The 26,391-nt window shown below is 35.8% G+C and overlaps 1 protein-coding gene across 1 annotated transcript; it reads left to right on the top strand.

Moving 5' to 3' along the window:
- The first annotated feature begins 2,578 nt into the window (after positions 1-2,578).
- LOC135108514 (mitogen-activated protein kinase 1-like) lies at positions 2,579-24,484 on the top strand. The gene is given in 12 exon segments (XM_064019607.1): positions 2,579-2,625; positions 2,627-2,707; positions 7,811-7,862; positions 7,864-7,938; positions 8,793-8,903; positions 9,994-10,128; positions 19,516-19,575; positions 19,577-19,633; positions 20,763-20,867; positions 20,869-20,931; positions 21,205-21,393; positions 21,704-24,484. Coding segments are annotated over 12 exon segments (1,098 nt in total). The 5' UTR covers positions 2,579-2,593; the 3' UTR covers positions 21,842-24,484.
- The last annotated feature ends 1,907 nt before the right edge of the window (positions 24,485-26,391 follow it).

Raw genomic sequence — 26,391 nt, 5'->3', positions numbered from 1 at the left:
AATGATAATAATAATGATAATAATAATAATAATAATAATAATAATAATAATAATAATAATAATAATAATAATAATAATAATAATAATAAAGTAAGGGAAATAAAGATCCCACTGTCACAAATCTAGCCTAAGTGGGTCGTCTTGCGCTGTTCAAGATGGCTGTTCTATGTACTACAGTCGTGGTGGGAAGCCTGTACATGATCTGCTGAGAATTCCCATAAACAAACACAAAGCTATCATATTCTCATGGAACTGAAATTGAAAGAGAGCACAAAACAGTAAAAAAGAAATGTAAAAAAATTACTTCTGACTAACACCATGTTTTTAAACACCGTCGTGCTTTCACTTAAATATGACAGGTTGTAAGGGAAGTTAATAAGGGTTTCCCTTGGTGTTTTCATGATTATATTGATAGTTTCACGAGGATTCTACTTAATTAACAAAAAACAACACCTATGAAAACATGACTAATCATCTCTGTAGCTTTTGAAAATAGTTTTAATGAGAGACAGCGTTTAAGAAGACAGTAATGAGTGTAAGTCTAAGATTCATACTCTGAAATACTTGGGACTCTCATAAAATGATTTATGAGATTCTCATAGAATAGATTCTCTTTTTCCACAATTATGAAGCCGAATCCTTGTTACATTATCACAAAAATCATGAAAACACGTGAAAATCCCAATAACTTCCACAAGAGCCTGTTAAAAATAATCGGGATAAGACGCTGAGACGTCTGAAAACACGGACTTAGTCGCTTGGAGAAGCAATTTACCTATTATATTGTTTACTATTTAGAAGAGTGTGAGAGAAATGTGTAGGTAGAATGACTGTGATAATTCATCGGTGCCTGAATTCCATCTCGCTAATAGGAAATAGTTGTGCCTCTGCAATCTTATCATTTGAGATATTGAGTCTGCATCGTACTCTCATCCTTTGCCATAGTCTTAAAGATGACCTCCGTCCACTCCACCGTGTGTAAAACCGCTACGGCCTCTCATGATAGACTATTTTCAAAAGCCTCAGAAATGAACAGCCGAGTTCTCATGGGTGGTTCTTCCTATTATTGATGAAGAATTCTTTTGACTATCACCAGAATGAAAATACCCTTGAAAAGCTCCAACAACTTTCACTTCAAAACGCTAGTAACTTCCACTGCAGCTCATTAAAATTTTCCGAATTAGAATCTAGGAATAAAAAGTATTTGGAAGCAGACTTTGTTATGGAACGAGACAATATACAGGTCCTATTTATCAACTTTGTTTCTTGTGATAACAGAGTAGCCTAAATAATAACCATGGAATGTGATTTTAGCCATAAAATCAGAGTGCTTCTCTAAAATTAAATTAGTCTATTTTAACTTGAAATCACACGAAACTACGTTTACAACTTTTGACGGAATTTTTTTCCTAGACACAACACACAATTCATTGATTTTAAGACATCACCCATAAAATTAGTAAAATCATGTAATCTTACCCTAATTAAAAGTCCTATAAGACAGCCACTGGACTGAAAGAGTTAAAAGAACGTGTACAATGCAACAGGGATACCATCACATGTACTGTGATATCCAATCATATATATATATATATATATATATATATATATATATATATATATATATATATATATATATATATATATATATATATATATATATATATATATATATATATATATATTTATATATATATATATATATATATATATATATATATATATATATATATATATATATATATATATATATATATAATTTTTTTTTTTTTTTTTTTTTTTTTGAGCTGCAGAAAAATCGTTAAAACCAGCTTCTAGGCATTAGTATAATTTGCACGGTCTGAGATAATCATGCACGCTTTTTGTAACCTTTTATGTAGACGTAGAAAATCAAAGAATTCCGCGATCAATTTCATGTTACACTAAGCAGTAATAATAAATTTTCTCTCTCTCTCTCTCTCTCTCTCTCTCTCTCTCTCTCTCTCTCTCTCTCTCTCTCTCTCTCTGCAGCGATAAGCATAATATGGTTCTCTAATCACCTTCCCCGTCATAGACTAAATGAATTTTTGTTTTGGCATGGAAATCTTCCGAAGCAGACAGTAATACCACAACGAAAGAGTAGTCTTCTGAATGCATCCATAGAAAAACATTGTTACTGTGACTAATCGACGTCATTCTGCGGAACTTTCAAAAGGGAGATCTGACTGAACATCACGATTTGTGAGCTTCACATACCAGCCATGCTGGCTATCAAAGCACTTCCTTCCTCCAAGTACTGTATGGTGCATTACTCCATATTTGATTAATGACATCCCAAACATCATTAACCCTTCCCGTAAAGGGGGTATAACGTCAATAGTTCCAACATTATTGTTCACTGTCACTATTTTGCCCTGGGACTTACACCACACACAGACAGTATATATATATTCGTTGATTTTATATACGACAGATATAGTGAAGAGTGTGGGAAGGTTAGCATTGAAAAAGAAAGGGAGGCAAGTGTCTGGGTGTTTTCAGAAGCCTGCATGTTGGCAGCGTGAAGTGACACAGCGTCCAGTTGATATCGGGACGTGGAGCGGCGGTGTGCGTCATGTCGGAGGAACAACCAACAGACGGGGGAAACGGTCAGGAGTCATTACTTCGAGGTGGGGCCGCGGTACTTCAACCTATCATACATAGGAGAAGGCGCCTATGGCATGGTGGTGTAAGTATCAGGTGGCTGCGGCTCGGGCACGCTGGGAGGCGAGGAGCAATGGACCTGTTGTGCTTGTGGATTATTGATCAGCGTTGGGAGAGTGTGAGGCAAGGCACAGAGGCGGCTTATACCTGGCCTTTATCACTGCCACTGACTGCCATGAGGCGAGGGACAACTGGAGGAGGGCTTGGAGGATGTGTTATGGCGGGGCAGCCCCCCAACGACCCCAGGGAGGCTGGGCGCTCCTGGGTGGGGTGACGTCACGGCCACTGGTGCCCCGGTTGACGCAATGGTCTGGTCCTGGTGGAGTGCAGGGGGACTGACCTGCCTTACCCTTTGGCAGGGGATTACTGGCCACTGGTATTAGGCTATTATTAACGTAAATAAATGAGGCTGAAAGATAGTCATATTAGTGCCCCTTGAAAATTTTGAGTAAATGTCTGACTCACTATTCATCATACACTGATTGGTTATTGTGACACACTGATGTTGCCCTGCTGGTGTATGGTGTGATCAGGGTGTGGTGGTGTGGTCCAGTGCCCAGGGTTAGTGCCTTGCTATCTGGCAGGTTGAGTGGTGGCACTATTTTCCTTATTGATGTGTTGGATTTCAAGGAGTTGAAACATTGCCCTTTATTTAGCATCCTTGTACATGATATATCAGGCAGACCTTTATTTAGCATCCTTGTACATGATATATTAGGTATTTTTCACACAGCAAGTGGTGTTTCCTGAAGTTAGGCATGTTACAATTGTTTCCCTTATCTAGTCTGGTTATGGAGTCTAAATCATATGTAGGATATTTGGTTGGCTCCTGTAATGGAAAGTTGAGGTTGTAGAAAAACGTAAGGGAAGCTGCAACAAACTATTAGACCTACTTCTAGGATTCTATTCATACCATATTATTACCAATGCTCACCTTGTCCTTTTCTATAAATTTGTTCAAGCTCAAAGTTACATGTTAACTGCACCAACAATCTGATAACTGACTTATTCCTATGATCTTCCACTCTTTTTGGGAATAAATTTCTTTCCCTTTTTCATTTATTTGTTTAATTACTTATTATTATTATTTTTTTAATATAACTGTAAAGCTTGAATCTGTTGCCTATTTTGCTGGTTACTAACCCTATTGATCCAAACCCTTTATCTTTTTATATTCCTTATATTACTTATGCTTAGTGCTTTGATTAGATCCTGTCTTATATTATGCCTATAATACACATCAAACCTTCATGTATGGTTGATTTTATCTGTAGTGAGTGAAATTGGATCTGTGTATCCTGTGTAGCCTTTATTACTGTCTTTGATGTTAGTTTGCTGCTGTGCCAGTTTCGTACTATGCCTTATTCTCAAGAAGCCACATCAGTCAAAGAGCTAGGTAATGAAAATGAAAGTGCTTAAAATGTAAACTTAGGAAAAAGATAGGTAGATTAAGGAAGGAAAGACCAGATTAGCAAGATGAAAATTGAATGATGAGTAAGTACATTAATATTATCAGAGTAACTAGTAATTCAACATGTGGAACTAAAGAAAAAATATTCTGAATATTTAAAGAGGTGCCAGGTGTTTATGAGCAGGTTATGGAACTAAGAAAGAAGGAATATTCATGGTGGACCAATGGGGATAAAAGGCTTTAAAAGAAAAAAATGATCTGGATAGTCCAAAGCAGTAATGCTGAAGGGAAAATAAAAAATAATGATAATAAATATGTAAAAAATAAAGTTTATATATATATATATATATATATATATATATATATATATATATATATATATATATATATATATATATATATATATATATATATATATTGTATGAAAAGAATTTGGGGTAATTGATAGGAGACAGTAAAAGTATGTTTCATAGATGAAGATTAAGAAAAAGAAATCTAGTGAAATGTACATTTTAAAGATAACAGAAGACTGTACTAGAGATGGATGAAGAAAGATGGACAGGAAGATGAGATGAAACATTGATGAAAATAAAAGTAATTGGGGGATTATGAATGGCAAAGAAGCTGTCAAGTAAATACGGAACATTATTTTAAGGAATTGATACATAAATATTGAAAATCAAGGAGAATCAGTTTTCATAGAATATGAGAGAGAGATTGGTTAGATGATATAGGAATCAATAGGTTGATGATGGAAGAAAGATCATTGGAGTAGCTAAAGACATCTGTTTTGGAGAAGAATTAGGCATAGATAACCTTAGAATTGAAATCCAGAAATGTGAAAGAAAATTTTATTGTTGATTTGATGCTTCACGTTTTGGTAGCCTTGGAGGAGACGAATGCCTAAAAGTAAGATGTAAGAACTATTAAGGATTAGTGTAAGTGTACTGGGAAGGGCGTATAGCTGAATTATGATTGAAAGTGTGTAGAACAACACAAAGGATAAAATTGAAGAGCTTATGGGATTTAGCAAAGGGAAAGAGCATGTGAATGAGTGTAATGAGAGAGAAATATGTGGGAGTTTGCACCAGACAGGTAGATCATGTATCCTTGAGAGGGTTACAGGACTGTGCTGCTTCTTCCATGAAATGATGCTTGGTGAAGGCTTTAAAGGAGAAGCACAGTGTGTGCCACTTGCAACACTGCCAGAGAAAGAGAAACAAACAGACAGGCAGGCAGACAGATTTCTCTCTCTCTCTCTCTCTCTCTCTCTCTCTCTCTCTCTCTCTCTCTCTCTCTCTCTCTCTCTCTCTCTCTCTCTCTCTCTCTCTCTCTCTCTCTCTCTCTCTCTCTCTCTCTCTCTCTCTCTCTCTCTCTCTCTCTCTCTCTCTCTCTCTCTCTCTCTCTCTCTGCTGAGCCATGGCTCTTATTGGAACACATGCAAAATATACGAGTATATTGAGCAGTCTAGTAAACCTGAAATTATGATGGTACCAATGAATGTTATTGAAAACTTATATATATACAGATATTTAGACACTCAAACACATACACATACTTCTTCCCACTGAATATTCTATTGTGTGCATAACTTCCACATTTGTACTCAAAACAGATGTTTATGATGGGTATGGATGCAAGACAGTAAGTAAATAATAGACACTCAAGAACATATACATACTTCTTCCCATTGAATATTCTATTATGTGCACAACTTCCACACGTTGTACTCAAAACAGATGTTTGTGATGGGTATGGATGCAAGACAAAGTGATATAACACTGGTGATAAGTGAGTGATTCAAGATAATCTGTTCCATGAGAGGAGTCAATGAGATGAAAAGCTTTTGACTATACTGTGTAGGTGGGCTGTGTGAGTTGAACTTGCATATATGTGAACAGATAAGGGTAAGATCCCTGTTTAGAGTAAACGCCTGGAATGAGGAAAAGAATTGGACTCTTCTTGCTATTTATTAATAACCAATAAGCAATATGGTGTATCTGTCCAGTGAGGAAAATTGCCAGATGTCACTATGTGGGAAAAAGCAGACTGCAGTTACTGGCGTGACTCTGTTGAGAAACTGCGATAGGTGACTCTAAACTCGTGTTTTGTACCTTCAGTAGATGCCATGTGAAGAGGTTATGAGAGTTACTGAGTTAGTGTTAGGCTAGAATGTTTGAGGGGTTAGTTCAATATAATCATACGTGATTAAGGAGTGCAAAAAAAATTGCTCAAGAAAACTTTGATTATAGGCTAGTTAAATTCATGATAATTACACAAAAAATTCTGGCCAGATCTAGTGGAACTTGGTACAGGTATTTTAATGTTTGGTAAAGCAAGATGAGTTTTTTAAAATGACTTATAACGTATCCTATCAGGTCTGATCATGTTTTTTAGTGTTCTTTCAAATATGACATGACTATTGAAGCAAGACAGGATACTTAATGTGGCTTATGAATTGTCCCATCAGATTTGTTGATAACATTTTGTGCCCTTTTATATATAATAGGACTGCTAATGGCATTTACTTCAGTCTACCATCATATTCTCACATTACATCAGATTTTTTTTTATTTATTTATTTATTTTATTTTTTTTCCCTCTCCCTCCTCTCACTTATTTTTACCCCCGGCCAATATAGGATAGACATTGAATACTGGATTTATCCTAGTAATGGCAATTCCTGTTAAGGGTCACCACAGTGGATCACCCATCTGCCTTACTCTGGCTTGTGTGTTGTCTGTCACTCCCATTGCATGCTTGTCTTTCAATGCATCCATAAACCCTTTCTTTGGAAGACCTGTGCTATTAGATCCATGAATGATTGTTACATTGCCAGTAGATATAAACCATCAACCAGTTTCATCAATCTTTAGTCACCTTTCTGTTATACCCACTTTGATTTGATGCATCCATAAACATTGTCTTTGGAAGATTGAGCTGAGCATATAATTACTGTGCTATTAGATACATGATTGTGAAATTGGTAGTAAATAAAAACAATCAATTAATCAGTTTAATCAGTCTTTACATTTCCTCCTGCCTGGTTACTTATCTTCAGCACCCTCCTCCCCACATACATTCCTCAGTTCTTTGCACATAACCAGAGTGTCATAGTCGTTCCTCTCTAGCGTTGACCCCAAACTGAATGTGATCCATTTGTATTCATATTGCAGAATATTGTGTGATTCAGGAAGTTTCTCTATTTCATCCATTAAAAGTTAAGAGCCATTGTATACATAACATTTTTCTCCTGTACTTTTTATTTTGTGTATGCTTATTCTTAACATTGTTCCTTTCCCTGAGAAGTCAAATAGTAATTTTATCCTCTAATTGCCCAGCTCTCTCTCTCTCTCTCTCTCTCACTCTCGTCTCTCTCTCTCTCTCTCTCCTCTCTCTCTCTCTCTCTCTCTCTCTCTCTCTCTCTCTCTCTCTCTCTCTCTCTCTCTCTCTCCTCTCTCTCTCTCTCTCTCTCTCTCTCTCTCTCTCTGATAGTGAGAATGAAGGACATTGTAGATTGAGTAGTTAAGGTAAAGCAGAATAACTCACATTAAGCTTCTTTAATATTAGATAGTATAAATGGTAATAGTGAAGCTCATGTATGTATTTTCATGAGTTATTGACTTACATATTTATCTAAATATATTTCAAGTGTGCCACTTTGAGTTAGTGCTGAGTAGCTTGTTTTACTGAGCCATTTCTTCTAATTGATTTCAGATCTGCTAGTGACAGAGTTACCAAAACAAAGGTGGCAATAAAAAAGATATCGCCCTTTTGAGCATCAGACATATTGCCAGAGAACCCTTCGAGAGATCAAAATCCTAACTAGATTCAAACATGAAAATGTAAGTGTTGCATCATGGTTTATTGTACACTATATCCAGCTGCTTATGAGAGGTTCCTTAGCACAAGATTCATTGACTTTTTTCTTTCTCTTAAGAATTTAAAGGAACACTTTAAGGTTGGCTTTGAGTTACACTACAAAAACCATCCCTTGATATTGAATGAACCTCTGATGTGTAGCAACTTTGTCTTTATGAATTTTAATATGATGACTAAGCAGGCTGATGCTGTGTTTATTTTCATTCATGTACTATTGACTATAATTATTGAAATTGGCTAAGAAATATATAATTTCTCCTGAGGCAATGCACAAGTAAGATTTCTGACCTCTGTTGAGGTACTGGCACCTCAGTGGGCCTTTTTCTTTTTACTTTTTTACTTTTTTTTTTCCCTAAATTTTTGTTGTCCTTGGCTAGGGCCCCTTTTAAACACACACACACAAAAATATATAAATAAATAAGTAAATAAGATAAATAAAATTCATGGCACTTGTGTTGCTCTGGCACCATGCTGTTCACTTCCATATTACACCCCTCCACTGAAGTATAGGTAGATAAATCTTCCACATATGTATTTTTGAGGTGTGTGTGTGTAATGGAGTAGGAAGTAGATGAGATTAGCTGCTGCTGGCTCAAGGAGCCCTGCCAGGGGACAAATCATCCACTTACCAGTGTGCATTATTATTCCTTAGGTGTTGCCCATTTTATCATTTTAGTGTACTGATGAAATGCAGTGAAATGATATAGATATTTGTCTTCAGGTAGTGTTCAGTTAAATTTAATTTTACTGTAATGAATTTTAGATACAAATATCTTTGCACTTTATTATGCAAGCGATAATTTGTGTTTTCTTCCAGGTTATAGATATCAGAGACATAATACGGGCTCAAACGATAGAAAGCATGAAAGATGTTTACATTGTACAGTGTCTAATGGAAACTGATTTGTACAAACTTCTCAAATCTCAGGTATGTATGTAATTTAATTTTTTTCACCTTGTGGTTAAAATAACATTAAGGTATCTTAGCTGTCCAGATAATCAGGACTTTGAATCTTATGATATGCCAAGTTGTAATTATTACCTGTCTAGGGAAACCTGGGTTTTGCTACATTTTACTTGTTAATTGGTTTGGGAATGTGAAAACAGTAATAATACTTGAAGATAATTCACTCATTTATTGTAATCCTCATAAATTGCAGATTGCAATTCTCTTGTTGGACATTAGTTATAGTGATAAAGTTATGTGAGTAGTCCATGGCCAGACCTGTCTGAGTGCCAGAATCATTAATTATTTTATCAACAATCATGTTTGAATTTAGTCACATTGTATGTATGGGAAGCAGTGGCCTAGTGGTCAGCTTTAGGACTTGGTGATCTCAGGGATCTGCATTTGAGTCCTGCCAGAAACTAGCCATTCTTGAATCTTTCACTAAGTGGCTGTAGAACACCCACATGCTTCCTATCAACCTTGTCTTTGACAACAACTGCACTGAGGAGCTCTGGAGGGTGGGATGAGCCTCTGTAAGGGCATCACTAAAGACCTACTTGTACCACTGTGGGCAGGGAGCGACCACCTGCGTTGCCGCAGTTATAAGAAACCAATTTTTGAAGCCTTCAGAGATTTCCAGTAGAATTGCCTGCTGACACTATAGGCCAAGAACCTAAGGAAAAAATCTAGGGAACCAATCATGTGGTTTTCAAGTGTTACCCCCTCGAAATAGTTCCTGACATACTGAGCACAGATGTGCTGTGGTCAAGCTTACAAGAAAATACACATTGATGTACAAGTTTTCCACGCTGAACACTTCTGATATGTTCTTTCATCTTGCTATTGAGGAACTGATGGTTTATGACTCAAATTGCACAATGAGTGGTTCTGGGATACTTTTAACCATGCCACTAAAAGAATGTGTTGGGGATTATGAGATTAGGAAGAACATGAGTGTATATATAGCATGTAGACAAGTGGATGATGATGAGTAAAGAGCAACAAATTATATGAGTAATATGTTTCACATCATTTATCTCATAATCAAATAATTTATGCCTCCTTTCAGAAACTGAGTAATGACCACATATGTTATTTCCTGTACCAAATTCTACGAGGTCTGAAATATATCCATTCAGCAAATGTTCTGCACCGGGATTTGAAGCCATCAAACCTTCTTTTAAACACTACTTGTGACTTGAAGGTAAGTTTTATTTGATTCATTTAGGGTTTATTCTCCTTTACAGACCTTCTGTTTGTCTTAGATTGGGGTACTCTTGAATAAGAGCCTTATTTATGAATTAGACACTCATTATCAGCAGAACTTGTGCTGATGAAAATATACAAGTTTTGTATTATGGAGATCATGAAGATGAAGGTTGAAATTATTTCTTCAATTATTTTTTATTTGTTTGTCAGAGGATGCTGTAAAGATGTAGGGATTGGTTGGGCTAAAAAAGATAGTCAGGTTAGTGGTTTGGGAATGGTTCTGATGAAGCTGGCAAACTGTGGGGGTGATTGTTTTTGAAAGAACATGACACACCTTTGCCTCATCCCATATGTATGGAAATCGAAAGACAGATGTGACTGACACCAGTCTGGACATTGATGTGTGTGACCTCTTGTTACTATCTTCAGAAGAATACTGCTGTAAGCACATTGGTATTATAATGTCCCGAAAAGACTGGAAGCTGTTTACCAGAGGCAGTTATAGCCACTTTGCTATTTTTACACTAAATTTAGCTACTCTCAATTTTTGTAGTTCAGTCATTGGTAACACTGCCTGCAAGCTAATGTAGTTTCACTTAAGCTAGATTTCTGGTGCCTAGGCAGGTTTGTAAACTCGCAGCTGATTGGCTGTACCACCGTCTTGCTAACACATCAAGCCACATTTTGCATGCTTAAGTGAGAAATGTTTCTATATTGTGTGCCATAACTCACTTTATATATAGGATATCTAGTTTTGGTTGACACCATCAGACTCAGCAGTGACTGTAGAATCAAGTTGTATTGTAAAAAATTGACAAAACAAAAAAAGAAAATGGTATTATGACAAGTTGAACTGTGAAGATGTGAAAAATGTTTATAACATGTTTTACTTATGCTTGCTGTTGTCAACAGTTAATCATTGAATGCTGAAATATATTATTACATTAAGTAGGAGAAACTCTTGTGAACATGATAGTGTAATCAGAATGCAGATAAAGCTCCACATATTGAAAACAGAGTCGTTTATAGCAACATGTCACTCACCACAACCATCATGACAGTGCGACACTTGACGTGGCGTGTGAAGGCAGAGTGAAGTTAGATACTAAAGAACTGGGATGGTACTTATAAAAAGTCATAAATAGTATCCACAATAATTGTACTCATGGCTATGAAAAATTCATAATTTTCTTTCTAGAGGACTATGGGTTTTCATATTCTCTTTCATACTTATGAGTGACTTAGTTATGGCTGACTGAAACCTGTATATAAAATACTTATTCATTGATACAGAAAGGGCATGGAAAGATGAAAATATATATATTAACATATTTTTTGGTGGCAATTATATAATAATTACTCTACCTCTTAAATTAAGATCTCACATCCTAAAAATTGCCAGAGTTAAGCAGGATTATACCTGCTATGGGTAAAAATAAACCTATTCAAAATTGTAGATTAATTAATGGTCAGCATAATGTTATATCTGAAGAATGGTCCTCTCTCTCTCTCTCTCTCTCTCTCTCTCTCTCTCTCTCTCTCTCTCTCTCTCTCTCTCTCTCTCTCTCTCTCTCTCTCTCTCTCTCTCTCTCTCTCTCTCTCTCTCTCTCTCTCTCTCTCTTTTAATCTTTGCTTATCCCATTATTTTTTTCTTCCACAGTATTGTAATATTACAGCAAAAGATTGTCTTAGTGCTCTTTAAAGCCTGATTTGGGTAGGTAGGGGTTATGTTGGTAAAAAATAGATAAAATAAAAGCCTACCAAAGGAATTGTATAATGAAAATATGTAACTTTTCTTCAGAAAAGCAAAGGTATATCATTTAATGTAGGCTGTTCTAATACACTTCTCTTCAACAAATTTTTATTACAAGTTTGAATGGAATTAATTCATGAAAGCTGAGGTATTGTGAAACAAATTTTGCCTAACAATTTTTCAATCCCAGCCTACCTGTAAATGTGTATTTATCTATCTTTCTATCTATGTGTGTGTGTGTGTGTGTGTATGTGTGTGTGTGTGTGTGTGTGTGTGTGTGTGTGTGTGTGTGTGTATGTGTGTGTGTGTGTGTATATATATATATATATATATATATATATATATATATATATATATATATATATATATATATATATATATATATATATATATATATATATATATATATATATATATAAATGTGGTCAGTCGAAAGTCACATAGGTCATAAGTTGATGACCACCTGTGTGTATATATATATATATATATATATATATATATATATATATATATATATATATATATATATATATATATATATATATATATATATATATATATATATATATATATATATATATATATATATATATATATATATATATATATATATATATATATATATATATATATATATATATATATATATATATATATATATATATATATATATATATATATATATATATATATATATATATATATATATATATACACAGGTGGTCATCAACTTATGACCTATGTGACTTTCGACTGACCACATTTATGACTACTTTGTATGACAGTTTTGGGCCAGCTCCTGGCACTGTCAGAAGGCTGGGAGGCTAAGAGGTGGAGAGGCTTACAAAATTCCCATGCCTGCACAAAGCTCCCAGCACAACACACTTCCTCCCAGGATTGGCATTAAAGAAACCCACCCCAAAAGAAAAAAATAAATAAATAAATAAAAGAAAAAAACAACCCAGCCTAAGTGTTTTTTTTTATTTTTTTTTATTTTATATATAAAAATTTAGTCCTATATCATATTGATAAATAAGGTCTATATATGCACATATGCATAAGAAATGTAAAAGTAGTCAAACTTGACTCATTCATTTCCTATATAGTACAAATTAACACAGGCTTTGTCCAACTGGATCAACTTATATCAGCATGACCTAAACAAGTGTCTGTTTTTCATCAATAGAAAGTCAAAATCTTTCAAGATCTAACTCCCCTCATGACTTCTGGCACCTAGCCAAAAACATCTCCAATAACTTTGCTTTTTCATCTTTGCCCACTTTATTTCAACTTGATGGCACCACTCCCATCTCATCTATTTCTAAAGCTGAACTCTTTCCTCAAACCTTTATTAAAAACTCTGCCTTGGTTGATTCAGGGCTTATTCCTCTTTCCCCTCCACCCTCCAACTACTTCATGCTATCCATTAAAATCCTTCGCAGTGATGTTTTCCATGCCTTTGCTGGCCTAAATCCTCGGAAGGCTTATGGATCTGATGGGGTGCCTCCTATTGTTCTCTGAAACTGTGCCTCAGTGCTTGTACCTTGCCTAGCCAAACTCTTTCAACTCTAACAGTTAACATCTACATTTCCTTCTTGCTTGAAGTTTGCCTACATTCATCCTGTTCTTAAAAAGGGTGACCATTCTAATCCCTCAAATTAATTTCATTCCTGTCTAAAGTTTTGAATCTGTCCTCAACAGGAAGATTCTTAAACATCCATCACTTTACAATCTTCTATCTGATCACCAGTGTGGGGTTCCATCAAGACTGATCTATTGGTTGGTGATCTGGCTTTCCTTACCGAGTCTTGGTCATCCTCTGTTGGGGATTTTAGTGAAACTTTTGCTGTTGACTTAAACATTTCAAAAGCTTTTTATGGAGTCTGGCACAAAGCTTTGATTTTCAAACTACCCTCCTATAGCTTCTATCCTCTCTGTAACTTCATCTAAAGTTTTCTTTATGACCATTATATTACTGCTGTGGTAGACAGTCACTGTTCTTTTTCTAAATCAATTATCAGTATTCAGGGTTCTTTCTTGTCACCTACTCTCTTCCTCTTATTCATCAGTGATCTAAACCAATCCTCATCCTATTCACTCCTGTACTGATGATACCATCCTGCACTTTTCCACGCCTTTTTGTAGACATCCAACACTTCAGGAAGTAAACAGTTCTCACAGGGAAGCCACAGAACGCCTGACATCTGATCTCTCTAAAATTTCTGATTTGGGGCGGAGTAAACTTAGTATTGTTCACAACCTCAAAAACTCAATTCCTTCATATATCAACTCGACACAACCATCCAGACATCTATTCCCTCTTCTTCAGTGACACTCAACTGTTCCTCCTCTTCTACACTGAACATCCTCTGTCTATCCTTTACTTATAATCTAAACTGGAAACTTCAAATCTCATCTCAAGCTAAAGCAGTTTCTATGAAGTTAGGTGTTCTGAGTTGCTTCCGCCAGTTTTCCTTACCCTCCCAAACTGCTAATTCTGTACAGGGGCCTTATCTGTCCATGTATGGAGTATGCTTCACATGTATGGGGGTTCCATTCACACTGCTCTTTTAGATAGGGTGGAATCAAAAGCATTTCATCTTATCAACTCCTCTCCTCTAAGTAACTGACTGTCTTCAACCTCTTTCTCATCACTGCAATGTTGCATCCCTTGCTATCTTCTGCTGCTATTTTCATGCTAACTGCTCTTCTGAACTTGCTAACTACGTGCCTCCTGTCCTCCCGCAGCCGTGCTGCACAACACTTCCTTCTTTCTCTCACCTCTATTCTGTCCACCTCTCTAATGCAAGAGTGAATCATTATTCTCAATCATTCATCCCTTTCTCTGGTAAACTCTGGATTTTCCTTCCTGTTTTTGTATTCTCTCTGTTCTGTGACTTGAACTCTTTCAAGAGAGAGGTTTCAAGACACTTATCCTGTAATTTTTGATGACCACTTTTGGCTGTTTGGGGATCAGCACCTCAGTGGGCTTTTTTTTTCCTTGGTCAGTGCCCCTAATATATGAAAAAAAAAACTTTATACCTTTTGTTTCACTCTAGATTACTTCTTAATTGCTTACTTAACCTGATTTACATATGAGTATGAAGAATAAACAAAGATTAATAAAACCCCCAAAAAAACAATAAAAGTCCAACCCTGCTTCCTCCTGTGTTTGTCTTTCATTTTGGAAATTTTTCATAATATTACCTCCAAGATGTCTACCAAAAGGAAAATGTCATTTCTACTTATTTCTCTCTCTCTCTCTCTCTCTCTCTCTCTCTCTCTCTCTCTCTCTCTCTCTCTCTCTCTCTCTCTCTCTCTCTCTCTCTCTCTCTCTCTCTCTCTCTCTCTCTCTCTCTCTCTCTCTCTCTCTCTCTCTCTCTCTCTCTCTCTCTCTCTCTCTCTCTGTGTGTGTGTGTGTGTGTGAGAGAGAGAGAGAGAGAGAGAATTTTATTAGTAGTATGTAACAATATTTTTGTGTAGTGTACTACTGCTTCAACTCCATGCTTATACTATTGGCGTCTGTCCAATGACTGCATTAGACGCATGGTAATTATTAGACTTTTTTTTTTTTTTTTTTTTTTTTTTTTTTTTTTTTTCTCTCTCTCCAAGAAAAAAATAGCATCTTATGTGCTGGCAAATATGTTATTTTATTTGTTTATTTATTTATTTTGATTATTTTTCATGTACTTGGTGTGTGCAAACTCATGGGCTGCCCAATCTTGTATTTGTAGAATCTCATTGGCTGAGCATGTTGAGAATTCAATGCTATGTATTTTAACAAAAGCCTCACAGTGTTGAAGTAATTCAAAGTAAATAAAGGTCACCATATTTACTGCAGAAAAATGCATCCTTATTGTGTGAAATTTAAGATTAGAAAGCATATTACTTGAAATGATTGGCATCTTTTTGGTGTACGAGTATATCTGAGTAGCAGTGTGTATATTGGGGGATTGTTTATCCACTTCAATTAGTGCTGGAGACTGCATGCCAGTAATAGTGTTCTTTATGAAATTGTATTGTCTTAAAAACTGATAGTCCTAGAAAACAGTGAATGGAATAAATTGCCTTTAGTGCAAACTTGAATTCAATGAAATGTGTCCATGATTTGCATCTCACCTCGACAGTTTCTAAGATGCTCTGTGTAGTGGAAGTCATTGGGAATTTCCAAGAGTGTTTTCATGATACTGATGATAGTTTAACAAGGATTCTGCACTTCCAATCTGGCCAGATAATTCTCATATCTGACTGGATAGATTGCATAATTGCAAGAACAAAGTAACAGGTAACACTTGTCTTGAAGTGCCAGAATACCAGAAGAAACAGATAAAATCTAATCACTGTTTGGGTTAAAGGAAAGAAATGTATTTACGACAGAACAAACCTTTATTTTTTATTTAATGACAATGGGAGGTCTGTGATCTATAAAATCAGTTAGCATATGACATAGTGGGAGAATTTTCTATCATTATGACAATCAAACAGTAGCCCACTACCTACAGTACACTTTCATTTTGGTGAGTTGTACGCTCATTTAACTCATCATTCACAAACTCATATTCTTGTCATAGCATGTTTTTGTCCAAAAACATACCCAGAATCCCACTTAACCAAGTCCAGTACCCACTACTCATGCACATGCATAGGATCTATTGTTCATTATAGCCATGATGCTAAATTAGAAGCTTCTAACTTACTGAGCATTGGTAATATATCTGTTATACCAAATCATACCTTATATTGATGACCATATAAGAACCACATTATATGAAAGATTGTATTGGAGTTTCAGCTTTGGATTATAATTAAATAACAACCAAGCTATGTGTATATTATTCTTATAATAAATAGGTGTTAGTTAAATGTCCATTAACGTATCCACTTTTGTTGCATAATGGTATTATAAATCAATTCATGCATATTAATTTTTTAACACAAATTTTTTCATCAGTATGTTACCAGTTTGTTTAGTTATTCAAAGTGTGAGGGGGGACACTGCCCTTAAATGTGGGACACCCAGAGGGGAGGAATACAATGCTGAAATAGGTGGGGCATGTGCTCCACCATGCCCCCAACCCCACTGTTCTGTCACTGGTGAATAGAGCTCAGGGCACCAGTTTTCATTAGGTGCTAGCCATATCCAGTCAGGTGAGTGACTTGTTCCCTCCAAAAGTCTCTCCTTTGTAACTGGCAGTGTTTCCATAACCACTGCATATACAGACATCTGGAGCATTGTTAGAAAGAGGAAGACAATGATGATTACAGAGTCTACTTTGTTCAGTCTTCCAGTGCAGGTAAAGTTTAAGGTGTGTGAATACAGGGAAGTCCAGATGACACAAGCAGTTAGGTTCTGTTTGAATTGCTTGTATAGTGAATTCTCATATAATGAAACAACTAACGGCAAAAAAGGGATTCGGTTCCATGACCCTTGTCAAAGGCAAGTTTTCAAGCTAAAACATATGATACCAAATGCAACAAATGTGTCAATATTGCAGAACTGTTGATAGAGCAACCTGAATGAGAAAATAACATACAAAGAACATGATTACATGTTAATTAAACATGTAAAATGTCATAATATTCAACAATGCATTGTTAATGTGTTATGGAGGATAACTCACTCACCACTCTTGTGCCTCTTAACAATTCCTACCTTCTTTGTGAGTGTTATTGACTCACTTAGCTTTACTGGTAGGACTTGCACTGGAACTTGTTGGCCACTTGGGATACATAGTTAGCACCTGAGAGGTTAGTCACACATACAACACCACACCAAAGACTGTAAATGAAAGATCATGCCAGCAGTAACACTGTAACACATCCAAGCACCAATCAGTCACATAAAGCACTGTACACTGTACTTGTATTGTATTGTAAATATGATAAAAATACGGGTATAATAATGTGCAGTAAAGCCGTAAGGGTGGGAGTCTGAGAGATACCTCGTTCAGTTTAAAAGAGGACTGGCAGGAGAATGCATGGTTGGTAGGAGACAAGGGAGGAGTGCACAGTTCTCTTCTAGCATTCACAAACCTCATCTCTGCGCATCTGAATCAACATATATCACCATACAGCGCAGATGTGTTAGTGGGAGATTGCAGGAGGACACACATTTTAAGCTTTGTAATTTTTCTCACTTCAAGCTGAAGCCTGTATCATTGGATTTTTGCACTCGTATAAGGAAAATACAGTGGAACCTCAGTTGCCAAACATCTTCAATTTCGAACAAATCAGTTTTTGAACAAAGTTTTGAACTCAATATTGCTTCTGTTGCCATACCATAATTCAGTTCTAGAACAAAGTTACTTGATTTCAGATATTAAAAGACATAGCAAAACCTGCTGTTTATTACTAATTTATAGTTTCTATAGATATTTACTTCATTTTTATATATTTGGAGGAGAGACACTGAGTATAAGACAGTAATTCAATCTTTGAAATAAGGTAAATGTGATCCCCTTAAAGAGCCTCTGCATAAACAAATAGTTTTCAGCACTGAGGAGTTATCCTGAGCCACCTGTGGCTGTCTCGATGATCCCCCAATACCATCACTACTGTACAATGCATTTTTCCAATAGCTTTTCCCAGCAGCAAAATGTCTAAGTGTTATGATCATCTTCATTTTGGCAGTAAGTGGGTAGTATCTGTTATAAGCTGCTAAGACAGGGTAGAATGGTGTCTGGGAACAGATTAATCCATTTTACATTGATTCCTATTTGGAAAATTGTTTTGGTTTTTAAACATTTTGGATTTCAAATGGCATTCAGGAACGAATTAAGTTTGAGAACCGAGGTTCCACTGTAGTCCCTAATTTACGCATCTCATGTCATTGGTTTCTCATATAACAGATGTTGGTATAACAGGATCTCCCTGTAGAGGCTATTTTCCATGTGTAACGCTAGAGGGCCAGTCCTAGTGGGATGAAAATCATTACTACTGATCTTTTAGGGGTTAAACCTATGTTTACGCTTCCCTTAGATGACTTAAAATGAACACACACATAGACAGCCAGTTAACTCTCAGCTTTGGTTTGTGTGGATAATTTTAGGGTGGGAGTTGGCAAGAGCAACCCTGGTGACTACTGATAACATGAACATAACAGTCACAAAAATTCATTTGGTTGTTGAAAAGTCTGAAGAGTATTATAGTAATCATCATCATCATCATCATCATCATCATGTATGGTTTTACTGCAGGATTAAGACCATTTGACCTTCTCTGTACATCTCTGTTGGCTGCCAGTTCATTCCAGGCCATCTCATCAAATTGTATTATCTCTCCCTCTAGTTTTGTCTCTGCCCTGCCATTTCTAGGTTGCTGTCCTGTTACTCTTGAATATGCATCTATTATCTGTTGACATAACTTGTTTATGTTCACTTTTTCCTTTTATTCTTAACCTTGGTCTACTCCCTCAATCCATTGTGTTTAAATCTTGTCTCTCAGTGCTAGGCTGATCATTATTCTTTTCATTCACCTTTGCACAGTGAAACTTTTACTTAAGAGTTTTGAAAAACAAGACTCTTTATCTTTGTGTTAAGAATGCACAGCATATTGCAGAGAAATATCTTTAAAGGAATTCATGAATCTGCCCTGTTGCTGTATTTTCTGAAAGGCTATTCCAATTTTCAGATATGTGACTTTGGGTTGGCGCGAGTTGCAGATCCAGAACACGATCACACTGGTTTTTTGGACTGAGTATGTTGCCACTCGCTGGTATCGTGCTCCTGAAATCATGCTCAACTCAAAGGTAAGATAATTTTTAAGCTGTGACTTTTTTTTTGTTTAGGATTTTGATGAAGTAGCAATGACTTGGGATTACCTTGTATAGCTCTCTCTCTCTCTCTCTCCTCTCTCTCTCTCTCTCTCTCTCTCTCTCTCTCTCTCTCTCTCTCTCTCTCTCATCTTCTCTCTCTCCTCTCTCTCTCTCTCTCTCTCTCTCTCTCTCTCTCTCTCTCTCTCTCTCTCTCTCTCTCTCTCTCTCTCTCTCTCTCTCTCTCTCTCTCTCTTTGCTTCATATATAGATGATAGTACTAATTATTATTTTCTAATGTGAAAATCATAGAATTCTATAGTACTAAAGGTTGAGGTATCCTGAATCTTGGATTAGAATCATAAATTATGTCACTATTAAAATGTCAGAAATATATCTTTCTTACTTTACTGTAACTTCAAAAACATTTGAAACATAATGGGTAAGTGACAACAGACAAATCTCCTAGTAGGGAGCCTGCAGATGTATTGTTTCCCTTGCTCTCTCTTACTAAGCATTCATTAATTAGTATACTTCATATCAGCGATAACCCTTGCACGTCTCTGAATCGAGTTACCAGATAGTTTTCCTCAGGATTCAGCATAAGATAAACTTTTTCAATATCAAGACCCAGGCAGCCATTCTGCTTTTATCACTCAGTACAATTGTTTCTAAGTTTCATGGAATATTTGACACTATGATAAAATAAGTAAGTGTCCTGAGTGTATTTAAGGCATGGTAGGCTCAGCATGATATACTAATGATGTGTAGTGTATCTCTGAAGAGTAGGCAAGAGATCACAAATGATAAAGTGAGGGAGAGAATGGGAGTTAAGTGTGTAAGTCTAGTGATAGTAACAGATGGACTGAGATCATTTGGGGGTTTTGAGAGATTATAGAGGTTTACTACAGAAAACTTGAAATAAAGTGATCTAGTGGAGCTTCAAAGATCTTATGTGCAGGGAAGCTGCTAGAGACCATTCACCTTGGCAACCCACAGTTAAGTGAACAAGGCAGATATATACAGTTATGTATGGAACCTTTCAAAATGAGGATAATAATAAACTCTTGAACTATTTATTGCAAATTATAGTTTAGATTATTTCTAAAATGTACTTTTATTACAGGGCTACACAAAATCCATTGATATTTGGTCTGTGGGCTGCATTCTTGCTGAGATGCTGTCTAACCGTCCCTTGTTCCCTGGGAAGCATTACTTGGATCAACTGAACCCACATCCTGGGTATCTTGGGTTCCCCATGTCAAGAGGATCTAGACTGTATCATAAATGAAAAGGTACTTTGGCAACTAAGCTAATATTAAACAACACAATATATTATATCCTGGAATAATCTCTGTCTTGGCAAGTAAAGAATGTATCTAATAAAAATGTCATATCTTATTTTTAGGTTGTTATATGAAAAACACTGTTTACAAGTAGCTATATCCCAGACACATGGATTGATGTTTGCATGATTAGATAATGAGGTGATAAGTCAGCTCTCTGATGTAATTTTGTAATGTATGGCATTGTATAACTTATTTGTGATATATGCAATGCATTTACAGGCCAGAAGTTATCTACAATCTCTCCCATACAAACCAAAAGTTCCATGGACAAAACTGTATTCAAATGCTGATGCCAAAGCTCTGGACCTGTTAGATAAGATGTTGACCTTCAATCCCCATAAACGCATCACAGTGGAGGATGCACTTGCTCATCCATACCTGGAACAATATTATGACCCTGCTGATGAGGTAATTTTATGTGTGTGTTATGCATAGTGGTTGATGGACTTGTACTGATAAAATCAGCAGATTCTTGCCTAGTACACTTATCTTTATACAACAAGACCATGCATTCACTTGACTGGTCAAAATTATTTTTCATATGTTACCTAGATAGAGATCAAATTAAAATAATGTATCTGAGAAACCTCTGAAATACTTTGTATGATATGAACATTATTAACTAACCTAAGAGGAGTGATTAGTAGGATGAAAATTTAGAAATGAAATATCACATAGTAAATATGAACATTTTATGTATATTTATTTCATATTCCAGCCTGTTGCTGAAGAACCTTTCAAGTTTGAAATGGAGTTAGATGATCTTCCAAAAGAGAAGCTTAAGGAACTAATCTTTGAAGAAACTGTTTTATTCAAGCAGCGTCTTGCTGCTGAAACACCCATGCAACAAAACTGAAGGTGATGTACTGACATTTGATGAAGAGTGGAATATAAAATGAACAGGCATTTTATAGTTGAAGACTCTTAAGTAGGAAACTAAGGCTGCCTGTTTGCCAGGGGTTCAGGCAACATCAAGATAATGCATGAAGATTATGACTGGTTTCTCAGTCAGTGAAAAATCTTCATGCTACAGAGTTCACAGCAGGCATGTTGTGTGACCTGAACACTATGGCAAGATTCCTGTTTGAAGAAAATTGGACAAGTGCCTCACCTTTTTGGTCATTTGGGCAATATATGAAGACAAGTTGTGTTTTTAACTGGGGAAAATTGGCTTGCAAACTGTGTTGGAAAAGGCTTGATGAGAAAATGTGTATATGAAACATTTTGTTCAATAGCCAAAAAGTGTCAGAATTGAGAAAAAAATAAATTCTTAATCTAGTTACTGGTTTCAGTCTTTTAGAAGTTAACTTAAATGTTTTCATGTGGCTGTCAGACTTCATTATATGAAGCTAAGGTGTTAAGAGTCTTTAATAGAAAACTTTTCTTCAAAAATTTATAACAACTTCAGGAGCACTTGTAGTATTTGTTCTTAGTGATGTAATCTGTGCTCCTCTTGAACTGCCAGTAATTGCTACTAAGAAGTGTTTGTTGTGAAATTTTTGATTAGGATGTTGTTCATCTGCTGTTGGAATGTCGTAGTTAATTGCTTTTGAATTATTGATGTTCAATTGCTTATAAAGCACTTTGCTGATGTTATGTGGCAGAAACTGTTGTCTAGTATTATTGATTGAAAAATCTCACTGGAACTAAATACTGAGCTCTTAGTATCTTTTCACATGGATATTAGTTTTTGTGTATTTTTTGAAGTACATATTGTCAGCTTAATTTTTATACTATATTAGGGCAAGAAGTTTTTTGCATTCCAAATAATTAGATTCATTCAAGAGTTCTGTTTAGAGAGTACATACAGACTTCAGATAGATGTAGAGTTCCAAGATGTGAACTAAGGTTCCACTTGTTGAAAATACATTATATTAATTAAGACAAAAGCTGTGATGATGTCAGTGTCATCCATGCAGTCCTAGTTCCACCTCCTACTCCAGTAACTGCCAAGCTCTAGATTGTGCTTTTCCTGAGCCGATGATCTATGAAGAGTGACTTATGAGTTTATCATAAGTCATGAGCGCCAAAAGAAACTGCATACATTTAAAAATATTAGTGCTTTTGTTATAAGTTGCAAATTATTGTTTATTTTTAGATAAACATACTTTCTTGATCTGTGGGGACTGGTCATTGCATTTATTATTTTAGTATCATTTTTTGTATCAGTGGTAATGAAGCCAGAATTGAAGTACCTCAAGTTCTGAACCTGAAGCAGCAAAATTATGACAATCTTGTAGATAATAAAACTGTAAATCTCCATTTATTATGCTTCAGTTTTCTTTGGTGCTTACTGTTTTTGACACTTTAAGTGTAATGATAGTGATGCAGAATCGTTCAGCCAGAGGAAAAAGGCTGTGTCCTTCAGTGAAAGTAAATTTTGCATAGCTTGTATATCATGCCCTACTTCAGGTCAAATAAAGTGGGAAAAAAATCAACATGTTAACATATTTAAATGGAATATGAATTTTGATTTATATCATTACATATGCATATTGGTATTTCATTTTGGAGTTAGAATGTGTTCAGGATCTTGTGTGACCTTAATCATTGTGTTGTTATGAGGGAAAGTATTTATACAAGCAAAAAATTGTAACATTTTATTATGTAGTGGCTGACAGTTTCTCAGCACAGGGCTGGTAAGAAAAGAGGCAGATTGCAGTATAAAAATATATTAAGGAACAGTTCCCATTGTGATGAAAGCCTAATTTGTATAGAAAGAAAGCATATCATGCCTCAGAACCAATGTAAATGGTCCAAGGGTACAGTAATGAAGGATGCCCACATTGTTATATGTACTAGATGGGAATTATCAAAGTTGGATCATGCATTTATATGTTATAGTATCAGGATACTATTCCTAACTACATATATGTTTATATTTTTAATGCACTTGTGAAATAGTTGTAACTATGACTGGATTCAGGGATGTATTTTGAAGTGAAAAGTATTTTTCTTATAGCTTTAGTTCACCATCTTTGAAATGTAATGTTACTTTAGACATTGTTAAAATGCAAATAATGATTTTTCAAATTTTATTTACTAAAAGATCAAGTTAAGTAAGAGTTTTTCATCTGTTAATTGGGCAGAGCCTGTACAGTTATGGTCCTTGTGTGCACAGGGACATAACTGAGGGGTCTTTTTTTCTTCACTCAGGGTTGATCCCTGTATTGAGTCAGAGTGAATTTTGGGGTATTTAGTCATGCTGACTATTACATTGATGAAAGGATTTTCTTCTATTTTCTATATCAATACTCAAATTGTATCCATCACATCTTCCATGAACTAAGTCATCCATGATTTCATACCCCCAATCTATGCCAAAGGGAAACTGTGTTGAAGATGACATGATTATTAGTTATTCATGATGTCATCTCTCTAATGCAATGTGGTAAGCTTAAGATCTATTAACCACTCTGTATACATGATAAAAAGAAAGAAAGAAAGAAAGAAAAAAATATGTCTTTAATAATTATAGAATATATTTAATTGATTTAAAGTTGTTTTATACAATTAATGTGAGAGGTGTGGGTGTGTCATCTGCCAATGTCAGGTAATTATTGTCACCAGGTGCATGAATATTTTCATGCTTGTGCTGCATCAATATGTCATTGTATATCATTGCTCGTGTAAACATCAGTGTTAGTATGATGCCAGTTTTGCATGAAGTCAGAATACGAGAATCATTTAAGTGTTATTTCAGAAATCTTTAGCGTGTAGATTTTCTTTCTACAGCAGTGCAGTGTTGATGTACAAACTTTTCTGACTTCAGGTGAAACAGTTGTATTACATGTGAAAAATTGTTTACTTCAGCTGTGGGAACATGCAGTGTTAGTGAATACTGCTGGGTACTAGAATTTGACCTCATTTCTAACACAGATACAGGTAAACCTCTATCTTGCTTTGGTATACTACAATATTTAAGTTATGTGATATACAAAAAGGTCATGTTATTAACCAGCATAAGACTTTTGTTTCTGTTACATGATCTTCAGTGAACATTGAACCTTGCACAAATCTTTTGGTGACCTGTGGCCAGACAAAGTGTTACAAAGGCAGAAGAGTGTGTGACCTCATGGCACAAGGAGAATTAAAATTTGAAGTGATATCTTGGCTCTGGTTGTGTGAGGACTTGGATGTAGCTTGACCTCAGGTCACATGTCAACATTTGATTGCTGTGGGAGGTTTGACAGCCCAGTCATGTGTTGTTGCCATTGAAATTGCCTTTAAAGTACTTCTCCTGCCAAGGAAAGGCCCTAGTATTCTTGAAGTGGGTGGTAATTGGTTGGAATCCCACGGCTGGGATGACAGTGACATGGTGAGGTGGCTGGGGCCTGTCATATGTATGTCTCTCTCCTTCCATTCTCATCACCCCTGCTCTCACAAAGAGATGAGTAATCAGCTGTGTTCTGAAACAGTGGTTAACATTATAATATAAATAAATTACTGGCATCAGCTACTGTTATTGTTCATTATTATTTCAGTACGTTTCCTGCATTTGACAGTACAGCAATCTTCCTTCTTGCCCTATCTCTATCATCTGCTTCATGTGAGAGGAGTTAGTATTATGAGAAGGAGCAAGTCATTAATCATTCTTTACAGTATACCACTGTCTTAATAAGGGACAGTATTGGCTCACACACATGCTATACACTAGATTTTAAGCCTTTCTTAACTCATGGTCCTCTATTGCTATTAAACTAAAACATTGTACACTAGTGTTTAAATACTGTGGCCACAGTTCTTCTTTTACCACTGCACAGTGGTTTTCTCTCTCTCTCTCTTTCTCTCTCTCTCTCTCTCTCTCTCTCTCTCTCTCTCTCTCTCTCTCTCTCTCTCTCTCTCTCTCTCTCTCTCTCTCTCTCTCTCTCTCTCTCTCCTCTCTCTCTCTCTCGCAAACATACACACATGAAGGTAAAGAAAATAAATGATGCATCGCAATTGCATGTCATGTCTGTTCAGATAAAATGCAGACTCTCTCTCTCTCTCTCTCTCTCTCTCTCTCTCTCTCTCTCTCTCTCTCTCTCTCTCTCTCTCTCTCCTTCTCTCTCTCTCTCTCTCTCTCTCTAGCTCTCTCTCTCTCTCTCTCTCTCTCTTTCAGACACACACACCATGCAGGTAAAGAAAATAAATGATGCATGCAATTGCATGTCATGTCTATTCAGATGAATGTAGAAAACTCAAATAGTAGTATACAAGTTGTAATCGTTTGTGCTTTTCATCCTTCAAGCCTAGAAAAAAAACTGAAAGGGCATTATAAAATAATAGTTAAAATACATAGTAAACTTTCTGTGACTGCTGTTATGCTAGTTGTGAAAGTGTTCATGATAGTTGTATTTTTTCCCCAGTGTTAAACTGCTGGTTTTCCTAACTCAATGATTATTTATTGACCAATCATTCTTGAAG

The sequence above is a fragment of the Scylla paramamosain genome, chromosome 17 (genome assembly GCF_035594125.1).
Source record: "Scylla paramamosain isolate STU-SP2022 chromosome 17, ASM3559412v1, whole genome shotgun sequence".
NCBI lineage: Eukaryota > Metazoa > Arthropoda > Malacostraca > Decapoda > Portunidae > Scylla > Scylla paramamosain.
The sequence above is the reverse complement of the archived record's forward strand: the minus strand, read 5'-3'. Positions and strand labels throughout refer to the sequence as shown.